The sequence below is a fragment of the Pteronotus mesoamericanus genome, unplaced genomic scaffold, assembly GCF_021234165.1.
Source record: "Pteronotus mesoamericanus isolate MK-2021 breed Mesoamerican mustached bat unplaced genomic scaffold, CSHL_Meso_final contig_181, whole genome shotgun sequence".
Lineage (NCBI taxonomy): Eukaryota > Metazoa > Chordata > Mammalia > Chiroptera > Mormoopidae > Pteronotus > Pteronotus mesoamericanus.
The window spans coordinates 2,450,993-2,466,151 of NW_026555077.1; the positions used below are offsets into that span (position 1 = coordinate 2,450,993).

At 36.5% G+C, this 15,159-nt stretch overlaps 1 protein-coding gene across 1 annotated transcript in view; it reads right to left on the reverse strand.

Moving 5' to 3' along the window:
* The window catches only part of ERICH3 (glutamate rich 3), a 107,720-nt gene that overhangs the window by 24,603 nt on the left and 67,958 nt on the right, over positions 1–15,159 (reverse strand). The window contains exons 10-11 of the mRNA XM_054566854.1: positions 7,089–7,381; positions 1,499–1,735 (exon numbers count right to left, since the gene is read on the reverse strand). Coding sequence (XP_054422829.1) covers positions 1,499–1,735; positions 7,089–7,381 — 530 coding nt within the window. The remainder of the gene's footprint in view (positions 1–1,498; positions 1,736–7,088; positions 7,382–15,159) is intronic.

Consider the following 15,159-nt stretch of genomic DNA (forward strand, 5'->3'; position numbering starts at 1 on the left):
TCCTAGATGACCATATAGTAAATGAATGTACTGAATCTTTATGAAACCAACATTACTGAAGAAATTAAAAATTGAGTCCTTTGTATTTTGAGCCAGTTATGTTTATATGAAAACACACTCCTCACTCTTTTCCAAGTTCAAGTCACTTGTATATTATCTTTAAAACTTGAGTCAGATGATCTCATTTTTCCATAGAATTTCTGAATTTCTATAAACTTAAATCCAATATTCACATTCAAATTGAGAAAAGAACTTATATAATAGGTACACCTAGAAACACAAAATGTAATTATTAACAGAATTTCTAGAAAAAGCCTATTTTAAGACTTCACAAAAAGTATTTCAATGCTTGACTATTAATCTTGACTGGTTCTTTCAACTCTAATAAAAATTAGAGAAAATGTTGTTTTCAAGTTTACTGATGGATAGCATTCTAAATGTTCACATTGTGCTTCACTCTTTGTCAGAAAGTTTAGGATTGAATGTTCAGTTCAAGCATAGTCATGATGTTATCTATGAATCTTAGTAAAATTATCTTCTTTTTAACTCTAAATCCTGTTTTTTATTTTATTGCCTGTATATGTGTGCAGGAAATTTTAGCATGGGTTTTGCTTAAATTCTTTCCTAAAGAGAGCGGAACTATAAATATTTGTTTGGGTAATTACTTGATTACTTAATTTACTCTTAAATTATCCTAATATAGTCCTTAAATTCAAATTTTTGAGATCTTATATAGAAAAAAATTTAAGAGGGGAAAAGAATGGGGAAATGAAGAGTAAATCAAAACGTCATAATATGACCTCACTATCTAGTTTAAAGTAAATGGATTCCTTCTTTGATTAGACATTATTTCAGTGAATTAAAGTCTTTTAAAAGGTCTTAAAAATTTGAGATATATCTCAAATGATGAGGGTTTCTTTCTCTATCTGAAAAGACCTGTGTTTTTCCCTGTGACCATTCAGATTTGTTTTAGGCTTGAAGATTGCGCGGAGGCCACCTTTGCCAAGAGCGGTAACACTTTCGTGAAACTAATATGCCAGAATCTTGTGTTCAAGGTAAGCTGAGAAAAAGCATGAACTTAAGACAGGAATCTTCAACTTATCCTTTAGTTGAATACAAGGTACTTTTCATTTTTCCAAAGCCACAGAACGGTGTGTGTGTGCAAGTGAGTGTGTGGGTTCATACATACGTGTTGTGTAAGGAAGGACACTTTAGGATTAAAAAATAATAGTAAGTTTCTAAGTAAACAGAAGATGTGTCACTACAAGTTTTACCTGACATCCTGCTGAAAAATATTAGCAAACTAAGGAAAGAGGAAGGATTAAAGAGTGACTCTATAACTTGGTATCTACAGAAGACTGATTGATCAGCATCCTCTGGTTATAAAACCATGCTCTAAATATTCCCTTAAAAGATTATCTCATTAAATATAAGGAAAAGAAAAGTAGTATACACACTTGTTAACAGCCTATGTCATATGATAAGCTAGACAACTTGCCTTGTTTATCCTCTTCCAATTCACTATCAGAGCATTCATCACCCTCATCTTTTACATTGTCCTCAGCATCTGGTGTCTTCCACGACGCAGTTTCACTCTTCTTTTCAGGGTCTAAATTATCTTTTTCATCATCTGGGGGTGACTTTGACATTCTATTCACTTGATCATCAGCCTGTTCTTCTTTATTAGCTTTCTCATCTTGTTTCTCCTCCTCTACTTCAAAATCTTCTTCATACTCTGAGAAAAGAAAAATCTCTATAACAATGAAAACAGAATCCCTATACTTAACCCATTTCACTTTAATGAGAACTTTGACTCCATTATCCTGTTTTTTCCTAGGTCTTTCTTCACTTCTTTTTTACATAATTAGTGAAAGTGGAAAACTACCAGCGAATGATCAAAGATTGAAATCAGTTATATGTACAAGAGCACAAAAGAGCACAAAAGCAATGAAGCTCCAAATGACATGCTTAATGGAGTTCATTTACAAAAGGACATCATCATCTAACAACAACCAAAACGGACAAGAGAAGATCTTGATAGAAAACAATAAGTTAGAAATAAATTAAAAATGAAGAGAACAGGATCATAATAATGAAAGTTAATTTGGAGATCCGGTGAGGTCATATTTCATATGAAAAATGTTCAAAATATTTGGATATCAAATTAATGAATAGTGAAGTGGAAAAATTTAATTAATCAAGGCCAAAGGCCCTGAGAAGTAACACTGTATAAAGCACATTCATTGTGAACTAAATGGACATCAAGAAAAAGCATTATGAAGAGTCTATACCGAGGCCAGGACTGCAATCATATGCATTATTCATTCTTACAATCAATGAAATACTTATATTTCAGGGTAAAATTAGTACAGCGAGTAATTTGCTTCATTCCCTATAGAGGTGCAACAAATCTGTAGCAGAAAAAGAAAATTGTCACATGATATCAACTCCAGCTGTCCCTTGTGGTTATAAATTTTCACCTTTCATATTTAATTGTTACCCTTTTCCTTTCACCAAAAACTAACAGTCTCGAAGTGACAGCACGCCAAGGATTGAGAGCAAAAGTATTTCATGCAGAACCAATTAAGCAAATAAACAATTATCTTTAAAATGAAAATTACAGGGAAAGTACAGGTTTCCTTATTTTTGTATGTTTTAATTATTAAATATTGTGGTTTCTTTTCCAGTGGTGGGGGCCTTTTGGGTAAATATTCAAGATCTATCACAAGATTGTTTTCATGAAAGAGATTTAATATGAAGAACAATAAATGCAAAATGGTATCTCTAAAACAGAACTATAAAGTAAGCAAGAAAATGAAGAATTTAGTTTATATTGCATGAAAGAAACAGGAAATATAATATAAACAAATATTTTTATTTAAATTTTCAGGTCAACTAATATGATAATGCTCCACTTGGCCCAGTTAGTTATTAATCAATAAGCTTTTAAATGGAAGAAGACAAAATTGGAAGGCAAAAGGTGTTCCAGTAACACGATTCTTGCTATCAAAGAATCTTCACCTTTTGTTGAGAAAATAAGATGTATTTACAGAGAGATACAGTACTCATAGAATTTGCGTACATGGTCCCCAGTAATGTTTGTTTCAACATTACTGGGCTCGATTGCAATGGATTTTTATATAGGACTCCATTAACTATGTGAAATACTGTCAAATGAGGGCAGTGGAGGAGAACAGAAAGTCATTTGGATACTGTAGAAAACTTCATGAAAGTGGGAGTTTAGGCTACTCATAAAATACACACACAGGGAGAAATATACACAAATATCACATTACAGATATTTGCTCCTGGTTGCAGGATAAGGAGGGGGCTAGACAGAAAATGAGTAAATTGTTATAATTCCATCTATAATAATATTAGATAGCATTAATGCCATCAGTGGGGAAACATGAGGATTTTGGGGTCAGGCAATCATGAGTCCAAGTCCTACTTTAAACATTCACTAGGTACATGACTTAGGTAATCTGCCTCACAAAGCTGTGGTATTAAAAGCAATAAACCCTGGAACATGCTCAGTACAGTGCCATAACCAGTAAGTGCCTAATCAGTATTACGCATTAGTGGTAATAGTGAATATGATTGTGGGGTGGAGAGAGCTGGTCATAGGAAAAGAGAAATTATACACAGTAAGTATGTGCTATATATATGCTATATATACTTTAATGGGAGCACCTGATTAAAATCAGAGATGCACAGTGTCCACAATTAGAACACAGTAACAGTTGTGTTATTGAAGCAGAGCATAAAATTGAAGGACCACATAGTAAACCACAAGAATAATTCCTGCATCCTATTTTGCAGGAGCTTCTGTATTTTTCCCCAAAGTATGAAATATAATGCTACCCTGGTTTTATTTTACACACCATGATCATCACATCTAAATATTAGTCTTCTATTAACCACAGAGCACTCTATGAGCCTTATAGCTCAAGGCATGCCTCCTTTGCATGTGTCATCTACTGGTGTGTTTTCAATATGAATGAATTCGTGGCATGCTTTCTGGATTCCTTTTCATGATTTCCTTTTCTCTCCCATCTCACCTTCCTTCTCTCTGAGAATGTAATTAGTTTGCTGTTGACCATTCTCACTAATGAGGAGGCGAGTCAACACGAGGTCAACATCAATCCAGCTGCAACCTACCCACACTGACCTCCACTCCGGCTTCTTGCTGCCCCTCCCATCAGCAACTGTTCTGCACTGAGCTGAAGCCTACCCACTGCTGCCTCTTCTTTTCTTTTCTTTTCTTTTCTTTTCTTTTTAATGTAAATGAGCAATTAAAATCCATTAACTAGCCAACGCAGAAGAAAGATCTGGGAAAAGCTGTATTACAGGGCTAAAGTATGCTACTTATAACACTGGCCATGTTGGCTTAAGAGAAAACAAATGAAGAAAGTGAAAAGCCTTTACTGGACCTGGTTTTAATAAACTTACATGTCTTGAAAGTGAAAACAAATGAGAAAGCATTCCATTTGTTAATCTCCCTGTTATTGCTGTTGCTATAGATATTTCTAAATTCTCAGTATAAGGTGGTAAAAAATGACTAGAAAGGATCACAGAGAGAGAGAGAGAGGTAACTGGGTCAAAGAGTTATAAGCGAAATCGTTTTGAAGTCACATTTTTTCCCACAATAAACAGACATAGAATCCAATGCTCCACCAGCTCTGTGATTACTCCCTTGGACTACTGAAGCCCTTGTGCAGCAACAGGTTGAGGTGAGGAAGAAAATAAGAAAGATGTTCCTTTTCCTGATGACAGCTCTTTCACAGGTCACCCCAGCCCATGGCTATCACTCCTTTAATCTGGGCTTTGTCTTCCAGGTGTACGAGGGGCACAGGCAGCTCCATTTCTGATTCTTTCAATGTAACACCCACAACCAGGTAACCTCAAGAATAGCTTATGCAGACTAGGAGGTTGGACAATGTTTGCAAGTCTGGGGTTTGAATTAGACAAGCCTGGGTATTCAAGATTAGCCAAGTATGCAACCCCAAAATACACAACTTCAGCAGAGGTATTATCTTGAGCTGAAGGTTACTGAGAAGTAGTAGATACAGGAAAAGCTCTCTGCCATCCCCCTATTTGCTTAAAAGCAGAACATAAATTTGTGAAGGTATCTCTCTTGCTTCTCTTGCAGGAAGTACTAAAGTTAACCATAGGAGACAACTCCAGGCATTTATTATTCCATATATACACCAGAGGAATCAACATAACAAACCTCAATAATACTGGAACTTAGTTTCCAGTATAAGATCTGTCTGGAAAAAGTCCAGCCATTGTTAACAATGAAAATAGTTTACCTGACATGGATGTAAGGTGGCAGTCAAGGAGAGGAGACTGGAATGCACATGTGTGAACAATGGCAACTTCACTATACAAGTCTGTGGGGGCAGTAGATGTTGTTGAGTGAGGATGTGTACTGTGTGGCCATTGCATTAAAAACTACTAGCAAGTAGCGCAATGAATCTGCCTCAAATTTTGGATTAAGATTAAACATTCCTCTGCAGAAACTACTCCAATGATTGAGAAGGCGAAGGCTGCAGCTATGAACAACTGGAGATTGGCAGCTGCATCACAACAACATGGCCACTCATGGATCATGTCTCGTGCAGACTTTTTTGGTGAAACATCAAATCACCCAGGTGACTCAGCCCCACAACAGCCCAGATTTGGCACCCTTCAACTTCTGGCTTTTTCCAAAACTAAAATCACCTTTGAAAAGGAAGAGATTTCAGACCCTCAATGAGATTCAGGAAAAGATGACAGGGCAATTGTTGGTGACTAGAAGAGCTGTGTGAAGTCCCAAGGTGCCTGCTTTGAAGGGGGCTGAGGCATCATTGTCCTATGTACAATGGTTCTTGTATCTTATATCTTCTTCGATAAATGTCTCTATTTTTTATATTGCATGGCTAGATATCTTCTGGACAGACCTCAGATTTGCTTCCCACAATTTGCTTCCCCTAGAAGCTCAAAGTCCCTTCGCTTTGTTTTGTCACTTCACTAAAAATATATTGTTCTTTTGTTAACCTGCCATATAAACCTGAGTTCTAGCCACTTCTTTGAATTACTCAGTTCTGAGTGCTCCCACATGTATGTATGATGTGCATGCTAATAAACTTCTGCTTGTTTTTCCCTTGTTAACCTCTTTTGTCAACTTTATTTATAAGGACCCAGACAATGAACCAAAGAAGGGTAGAGGGAAAACAGTTTTTCCTCTCCTATAGTTTGAATTCTAGTTCTGCTACTTTCTCTCTGTGTCTGAGCCACAGTTTCCCAACTTGTAAAATGGAGGTGGTAATAATATCTAACACATGAAATGGTAAGAATAAAATGACATAGTGTGTGGAGAGTACCTGGCTCAGTACTCACTTATTGGCCCTTCTATTATTGTTGTTATTACTACTATATTTATGAATATGAGTGTGGAGAGAAAAAGGGAGAGGGTAAGAAGAAAGAAGAAGGAGGAGGAGGAGGGAGAAGAGAAGGAGGAGAAGAAGGAGGAGGAGGAGTAATGGGTAGAAAGGAGGGAATAGGAAAAGGAGAGGAGGAGAGGGGAGGAGAATAAGAAAACAAAAAGGTTGACAGGTGGACTCTAGGACTCTAACTGTATGTCAACTGCTTCTAGTTATGGAATATTCTACCACAATATAATCATATAGATTTGCCTACCTAATGCCAAAACATCAATATCACCAAAGCAAGTACATATAAATACAAAAAAAACCCCAGGCAAAATTTTATTTGGTCAGAATGGTATCTCTCTGCAGAAGTGATCAAAGCCTCTGCTCACACACACAGACATAAACTCCCCTTCCCTTCCTCTCCTTCACAGGCACCTTCAGCCCCACTAGAGGTTGGCAACACAGGCCTCTAAGGCAGGTTACACAGGGTTTCATGCACAACAGTGAAGGAAGGTGGTCAGGGCTGTATGTAACAGAATTACCTAAACACCATAACTGAAGAGAGACATACAATGCATAGTTTTGCAAATTTTGATAATTACATTTTAAAGACTTAAGCAAAAGAACAATAACAGTAACAACAAAAGAACACTGTGTCATTAGTTACCTTACCATATTTGTATATGTTCTCCTGGTCATCTTCCCAAACATGTTTTCCTTTATGTTCCATTTCCTCAATGGCAGTTCGCACTTCTTCAACCCCTGTTTTTTCTTCTTCAGCTGAAAAAAAGACTGAAGCAGAGCTTTTGCTCCCCTCCATCTCCTTTCTTCTTGTCATCAGGTATGCTCTGTTCTTCCTCAGTTTCCCCTCGCCCTTCTTCAGTTCCTCTCTTTTCTCAACACTTACTTGTTTCTTAGGTTTTGGTGAAATTGGTTTTTTGTCAAGGCCCATTGCAATAATGCACCTATGAAAAATATTAAGACACAGTGTTATTAACATTTATATATAAAACAGTGGAACTGCAAAGTTTTTCCAATCACTTATCTCTTTTTATTCTTGTAAGAAATGTTATTAGAAATATTTTATTAAAGTATATATCATTAAGTAAAAGTAAACTTTTTACTAATACTAATGAGCATAACAAATTCTTAATAATTTTACATACATTAATAAACAAGAAAACAACAATAAGAACTTCAGTCCCAAATTAAAATTAATGTCTTAAAGTATATTTTTGGCCTTATAACAGAGTTCAATATATATATATCATTCAAGCCCTTACATGAGAATTATGTGATAAAAGAACATTCAGGTTTACGAACACAAGGAAATTAAGATAAAAATAATAGGAAGAAAGATGCCATTCAGTCTTTGATAATTTATTATTCCAACAACACAACAACAAAAGAGTTATATACAAGGCTGACTTTAAATAAATATGATTGATTTTTTAAGAAAAATATACAATCACATATTGTTGTGCCCTTTAAATAAACACCTCAGGAAACTTCATGCTTATTTTAAAAGAATTGTCATTATTGCTTTTAGAATGGCCTTTGAAGCCATAAAAAGAGGCAGAGAAGGTCACTTCATAATACTGAAGGAAAGAATTCATCAAGAAAACATAAACATATATGCACCCAACATAGGACCACCCAAATATATAAGGAAAACCTTGGAGGACTTCAAGAAAGATATAGACAGCAACACACTTATAGTAGGGGATTTTAACACTCCACTGTCAACAATGGACAGGTCTTCCAAAGAATCAACAAGGATATTGTGGCATTGAATGACACCCTCGGTCAAATGGACTTAACTGATACATACAAAACCTTTCATCCCAAAGAAACAAAATATACATGCTTTTCAAATGCACATGGGGACATTCTCAAAGATAGACCACATGATAAGACACAAAACAAGCCTCAACAAACTCAAGAAAATTGAAATCAAGCATCTTCTCAGATCTCAATGGCTTAAAACTATAAACCAACCTAAGAGAAAAAGCTTTAAGAAAGTCAAAATCATGGAGTCTGAAAAACATGTTATTAAACAATGAATGGGTTAACAACAAGATCAAATAAGAAATCAAAAAGCTTCTGGAAGCAAATGAAAATGAACACACAACAGCCCAAAACCTATGGGACACAGCAGAGACAGTCCTGAGAGGGAGGTTCATAGCAATACAGGCCTTCCTAAAAAAGATAGAAAAAATTCAAATAAACAACCTAACCCTAAAACTACAAGAACTAGAGGAACAACAACAAACAAAGACAAGAATGAGTAGAAGGAAGGAAATAATCAAGATCAGAGCAGAATTAAATGATATAGAGACTAAAAGAACAATTCAAAGGTCAATAAATCCAGGAGCTGGTTCTTTGAAAAGATACACAAAATTAACAAGCCTTTAACGAACTACGGCAATATTCAGAAGTCAAAGGAAGCATATATTGTGTTCATGGATTGGAAGAATGAACACCATTTAAATGTTCATACTACCCAAGTAATGTATAGAATCAATGCAATCCCTTTTAAAATACCAATAGCATATTTCACAGATATAGAACAAATATTTTAAAAATTTTTATGGAACCATAAATGACCCTGAATAGCCTCAGCAATTTTGAGAAAGAACAAAGTAGGAGGGATCACAATACCTGATAACAAACTATGCTACAAGGCCACTATAATCAAAACAGACTGGTACTGGCATAAGAATAGACACATAGATCAATGGAACAGAATAGAGAGCCCAGAAATAAACCCATGCCTCTATGGGCAACTAATATTTGACAATGGGGGCAATAGTATAAAACAGTAAAAATATCATCTTCAAGAAATAGTGTTGGGAGATCTGGACAGATACATGTTAAAAAAAAATGAAACCAGACCACCAACTTACACCATACACCAAAAGAAACTCAAGATGGACGAAGGACTTAAATATAAATCATGACACCATTAAAGACCTAGAGGAGAGCGTAGGCAGGAAAATCTCAGATATCCTATGCAGCAATATTTTCATCAATATTTCCCCTAGACCAATGGATATAAAGAATAAACAAATGGGACTACATCCAATTATAAAGCTTCTGTCCAGCTAAATATTAGCAAAATAAAAAGGGAACCAACCATATGGGAAAACATATTTGCTAATGACACCTCAGACAAGGGTTTGACCTTTAAAATATATGAAGAACTCATACAACTCAATACCAGGAAGACAAACAATCCAATTAAAAAATGGGCAAAGGACCTGAACAGACACTTCTCCAAGGAGGCCATACACAGAGCCCACAGACATATGAAAGAAGGTTCAACATCACTATTCGTCAGAGAGATGCAAATTAAAACCACAGTGAGATACCACCTGACATCAGTCAGAACGGCCATCATAAACAAATCAACAAACAACAAGTGCTGGTGAGGATGTGGAGAAAAGGGAACCCTAATACACTGTTGGTGAAAACACAGACTGCTGCAGCCACTGTGGAAAACAGTTTGGAATTTCCTTAAAAACCAAAAAACTGGAACTGCCTTTTGACCCAGCAATTCCACTGCTGGGATTATACCCTAAGAATCCTGAAATACCAATTCAAAAGAACAAACAAATAAACAATTCAAAAGAACCTGTGGACCTCAATGTTCATAGCAGTGTTATTTACAATAGACAAGTGCTGGAAACAGCCTAAGTGCCAATCAATAAATAAGTGGATCAAAAAACTGTAGTACATTTACACAATGGAGCACTACATAGCAGAAAGAAAGAACGTGCTCTTGCCCTTCACAACAGCATGGATAGAACTGGAGAGTATTATGTTAAGAGAAATAAGCTAGGCAGTGAAGGACAAATACCATATGATCTCACCTATAAGTGAAAGCTAATCAACAAAACAAACAATGAGAAAAAGAGAAACAGAGACAAGGAAATGAAGATCAAACTGACAGTAACCAGAGGGGACAGAGGAGGGGGATACCAGGGGAAAGAAAAGGAAGGGTCAAGTCAAGGAACATGTACAACAGAACCATGGACAAGGACAATGGGGTGCAGATTGTCTTTGGGAGTGAGGGTTGGACAGGGCACAGGAGAGTAATGGGGGGAAAACGGGGATATCGGCAACCGAACAACAATTAAAAAAAAAAACAGGTACAAAAATGTATAAAACATGTGATTCCATTTGTATCAAAATATCAAATAAACAATATCAAGTATTTTAATAACAATAAAAAAAATGCCTTTGAAACCTGTACCACAATCTGGTGATTTTTATTGGCAATAAGCTTTGTTCTTTTTTTTTTAAATTTAAATTTAATTTATTTTTTCAAATACATTTGTCTCTGCCTCCCCCCCACCACTTTCCGTTGCCCCCTTCCCCATTCCCGCCCTCAGCTCTTCCCCTTTGGTTTTGTCCATGAGTCCTTGCTGTATGTTCCTTGCCTTTCCCCTTCCCTTCCAAGATGGCAATAATCTGTAGAGGTCACAGAGTCATTCAAAGTCAAATCTGCTGAACCAAGCAGATAATCTGCAATTATTAAGATATTTTCAAAATATTTAAATCAGTTGCAAGTCATGTAAATAATTTCTTCTATAGCTTTTATCTTATCTCTCAAGTTAATACCAAAATAAGAATTCCAATAATGACAATATTTACATTAAGAGAATGATAATTATAATAAGATTAGAGAACACTCCTTCTGTGCCAAGTTCCTTGCCTTGTACCATATATACATTATTTTACCAGATTTGTTACACCACAGGCCAATAAATTAAGAACTATCATCACTGATTTTCAGCAAGGAATCTGAGCCTTAAGAGTGTTCCATGATGTGCTCAAGCTCAGCCTACAGATCAGTGATGTAGCTGGATTCCAGTTTAAGACTGTTTAACCTCATGACTTCACACTGAAATACAAAAAAGTGTTAGGTTACAGGTATAGTCCTCTCAGATGACTAGCAACACAGGCAAATTAACAGAATCCGGAGAAGTTTTCACCAAGATCTGGAGACAATTTTTGACCTCGAAAAGAGGCCCTGGATACATATCAGTCTCCAGACTCCTTCTTCTCTAGAAATACATATCTCTTTCTCTACAGGTCACAGGACTATCAGGGAACTGAATCAAATAGAGTGAGGAGGTAAAAAGAGATTAGAATGCAGTTGAGACTTGTCAGTCCAGGAAGAATAGAAATAATGTGTAGAATTTGAAAATTGCCTCGATGTGAATCAGATCCAATGGCAATTCCTTAAACTCAAGATTCACTGAATTTCAGCCATCTCCAGTCTAGAAATAGCATAGGAATTAATTCTGCCAAGAAGCAAATATGAGAACTTAGTTATGTCGCTTATCTTTTGAATATCTTCCCGTAAAATAAAACTAAAAAGATCTGTACTGAAAGTATCTATCAGGCTGTAAAAAAATGAGATAAGAATGCACTTACTTCACCCATTTTAAGCATGATAAATACTTGACTACCATGATGGTGTACTTAGCACATCACTTTCCTTAAAATAAAGGTGTCATGAATCTTCACAGAATATGATTACCTGCATTGCCTTCTGTTCAAGCTGTTCTTCCCTTATCCATGGCAACACCAAATCCATTGATTTGGAGCCTCTGATATGCTGTTACTTTAAGTTTATGCCGTGAATGTGTAGATGCTTTGATGCCTCCCCACTGCATGCACAGACTTTTTATTGCCCATCTGCTTAAGGGAATTGGACAAACAAAGTGAGTAACATCTGTGCTCTTCCCCTCACTGACTACCTAGTTGACTTCGGAGTATAATTTGAGGTGTTGATTACTTAAGCTTAAAGCTGCCTGCATTCTATTTGGTAAGGCAATTCTCCTTCCTGTGTCTCACTCTGGTAACTGAAAAGAACTACTATGTCTCTTCAAACAGTTCCCTTGATTGTTGGATAAATACAACGGATGAACCTCCACACTTTGGAAGTGACCACGGCTGAGCTTTTCTTGTTTTATGAGAACCTTAAGCAGATAATTCCTAATCATTTTTAGTACCGGAATTCCCTACTGTTTTATCTTATAATAAAAGTTCCAGGAACCACTACTTTTTAAATGAATTAAAATTAATTTCATTTTTAACAAGATGGAAGAATTAATGGACAGCGCTTAAAACAAGAAAAAGTATTATTAGGGATGTGATGATAAAAAACAAAGATTGTCCAATATTGTAAGTGACATCAGTCTCCTTAGGGGTAGTTCTCAGCTTTCTCTGGCGCTCCGCAGCATGGTGCCAGAGCCGTGCCGAGCATGCTGGCCACGCATGCAAGGTGCCAGCACTCACCCTCCCAACCCTGCCCCCTTCAAACCAGTCTGCCTAGATTTTCACCTGGTCTGCAGTGGGGAGACATCAAATGACACCACACTGTTTTACTTTGGATGTTCAGATTTTGTTTGCAGAAATGATAATGAAACTAACAAGAAACTGAATACGGGTAAAGGGAGTCAAGAGGTTAAAAAAATTTTTTTAGGGTTTAATAATAATAATAATTAAATGTAAAAAGAAAAGCAATGTCATATAACAACTGTGTCTTTTAGTTGAGGGTAATAGGATTTACTCTTTAACGTCACAACTATTTTCCCATTGTTATTTCAAAAGATCAAAGAAGCTGGAAGGGACTAAGTGAAATCATGTAAAGAAATACACAACTGTAATAGCATAATTAATAAAATACATATGTAAAAATATGAAATAAAGTACTGAAGCTAATAATGAAAAAATTTTTAAAAAAAAAGAAGTGCACAGAAGCCAGTAAGTGTTGAATTGGAGAGTAGAAGACATCTATCAGTTTTTGAAATTGATTATTAAACTTCCATGGAAGGTGTTTAGGACCAAACATCTACAGCTCAGATTTACATAGCACCTCCCAAGGAATGCAATGTGTTTGCACATGGATGATTGTATATAAGCTCATTAGCTTTCCTGAGAGTTAAAGAGACATTTTTAAAAGACTTGCCCACAAATATGGAGGAAGGATATTTGAACTGGAACAGAAAAGCAACTTCAGGTGGATCCTAAGTACACCCGGGCAATCCTATTATATTGCCTGAGGCCATTCACTCTCCCGCTTACTGGATGACTCTCACACCTCCAAATCCCTCATCCTCCCACCATAACCTCACGGGCAAATTCTTGTTTGACTAAGAATTAGAAACAATCAGTAGAGACCTTCCAGTTTGTCCAAACACATCCACCAGCTTACCTCCCTCTATCCTGCATGCCATCTCTCCACCTGTTACTACAATGTTTCTTCTCCTTTAAGGCTAACACCTCTACTTGAGCCTGGATCCCATTCTCCCCTAGTCCTAAATCCATGCCCTTTTTTTCTAAATTCAACACTTCGCTTCAGCAATTCCTCCTTCTATGATGTGTTTGATCAATTTTTTTTTCTCCAGAGTATCAGTTTTTTTTCTTCTGTAGAGTGTCAGTCTTATCTATCAGCATATAACCATATTATACTAACTTCCCTCTTAAAAAATAAAATGCCCCCTTTGACCCCAACATTCTCCCTCCTGGCTGCCACCCAACTTCCATCCTTTACAGCACAGTCCTTATAACAATAGTTTTCTATATTCTCTGGCCTTAGCTCTTTTCCAATGATGTCTTAATCCCACTCCAATGAAACTCACATGCCTACCACTCCACTATAACTTGCCCCAAGATCAACAATAACCACACATTCCCAAATCATGTTCAATTCTCATTCTTCATTTACTTAATTTATCTACACATTCAACCTTGTTGATCATACCTTTCTTTTCATATGTTTTGTTCATTCCCCGGATCTCACTCTCTAAATTCTCCTTCTAATCACTGGCTCTCCTTCTTAGGCCGTTTCCTGGTTGCCCTTTATTTCCCTTGTGTTTGAGCTGGAGTGACCTGGAGCTCATGGCTCAGGCATCTTCTTTATCTGCATTAAATTCTTAAGCAATCTCATCCCATCTTATGATTTAAATGTCATCTATATGCAAACTATTCTCAAATTTATATTTCCAGCTTGGACCTCTTCAGAACCTATGGCTATCTTAAGCTTAATTTGCCCAAAACCAAAATCTCTTCATTCCACTTTCAAGCCTGTTTTTTCCACAGTCCTCTCCATTATAGTACAATTAATGAAGACATCTTTCCAGTTCTTCAAGCCAAAAACATTTCAATCATCTTTCACTCTGCTCTTTATCCCATGACCTGTATCAGGTCCATCAATAAATACTATAAACTCTATCTTCAAAATACACTTAGAACCCAATCAGTTCTCTTTCTACCATTTTCTTTCTCCCCTGGATTAAAGTAGTTTCTACCTTTCCCCCAATCTCCTTACTTTACTTTTGCCATAGGAGCTGCTGTCAAATCATGATAGGTCATTACCCAAAACTTACCACAAGGCTTTGTGTCATTTTCAGAGGAAAAGTCAAGTCGCTGCTATGACCTTACAACTCCTCCACATGACCTGGGCCCCCTGTCTCTCTGATCTCATTTTCTATCATTACTCCATTTCTTACTTCATCCCCACTAGTGACCTCTACCTTCCTTACCCTGTCTTGCGTTCTTCATGCTCATTACCATCTGATATATATTAATTGGTTTATTGGGATGGTATTTGCTCTTCCCCTATTAGAACAGATTCCATTGGGGGAGGCACTTTGGTTGGTTCACTGCTGCGTTCCAGCTTGGCAATAGTCAATTCTTTATGAGTACTTTCAGAAAAAAAGTTAAAGAA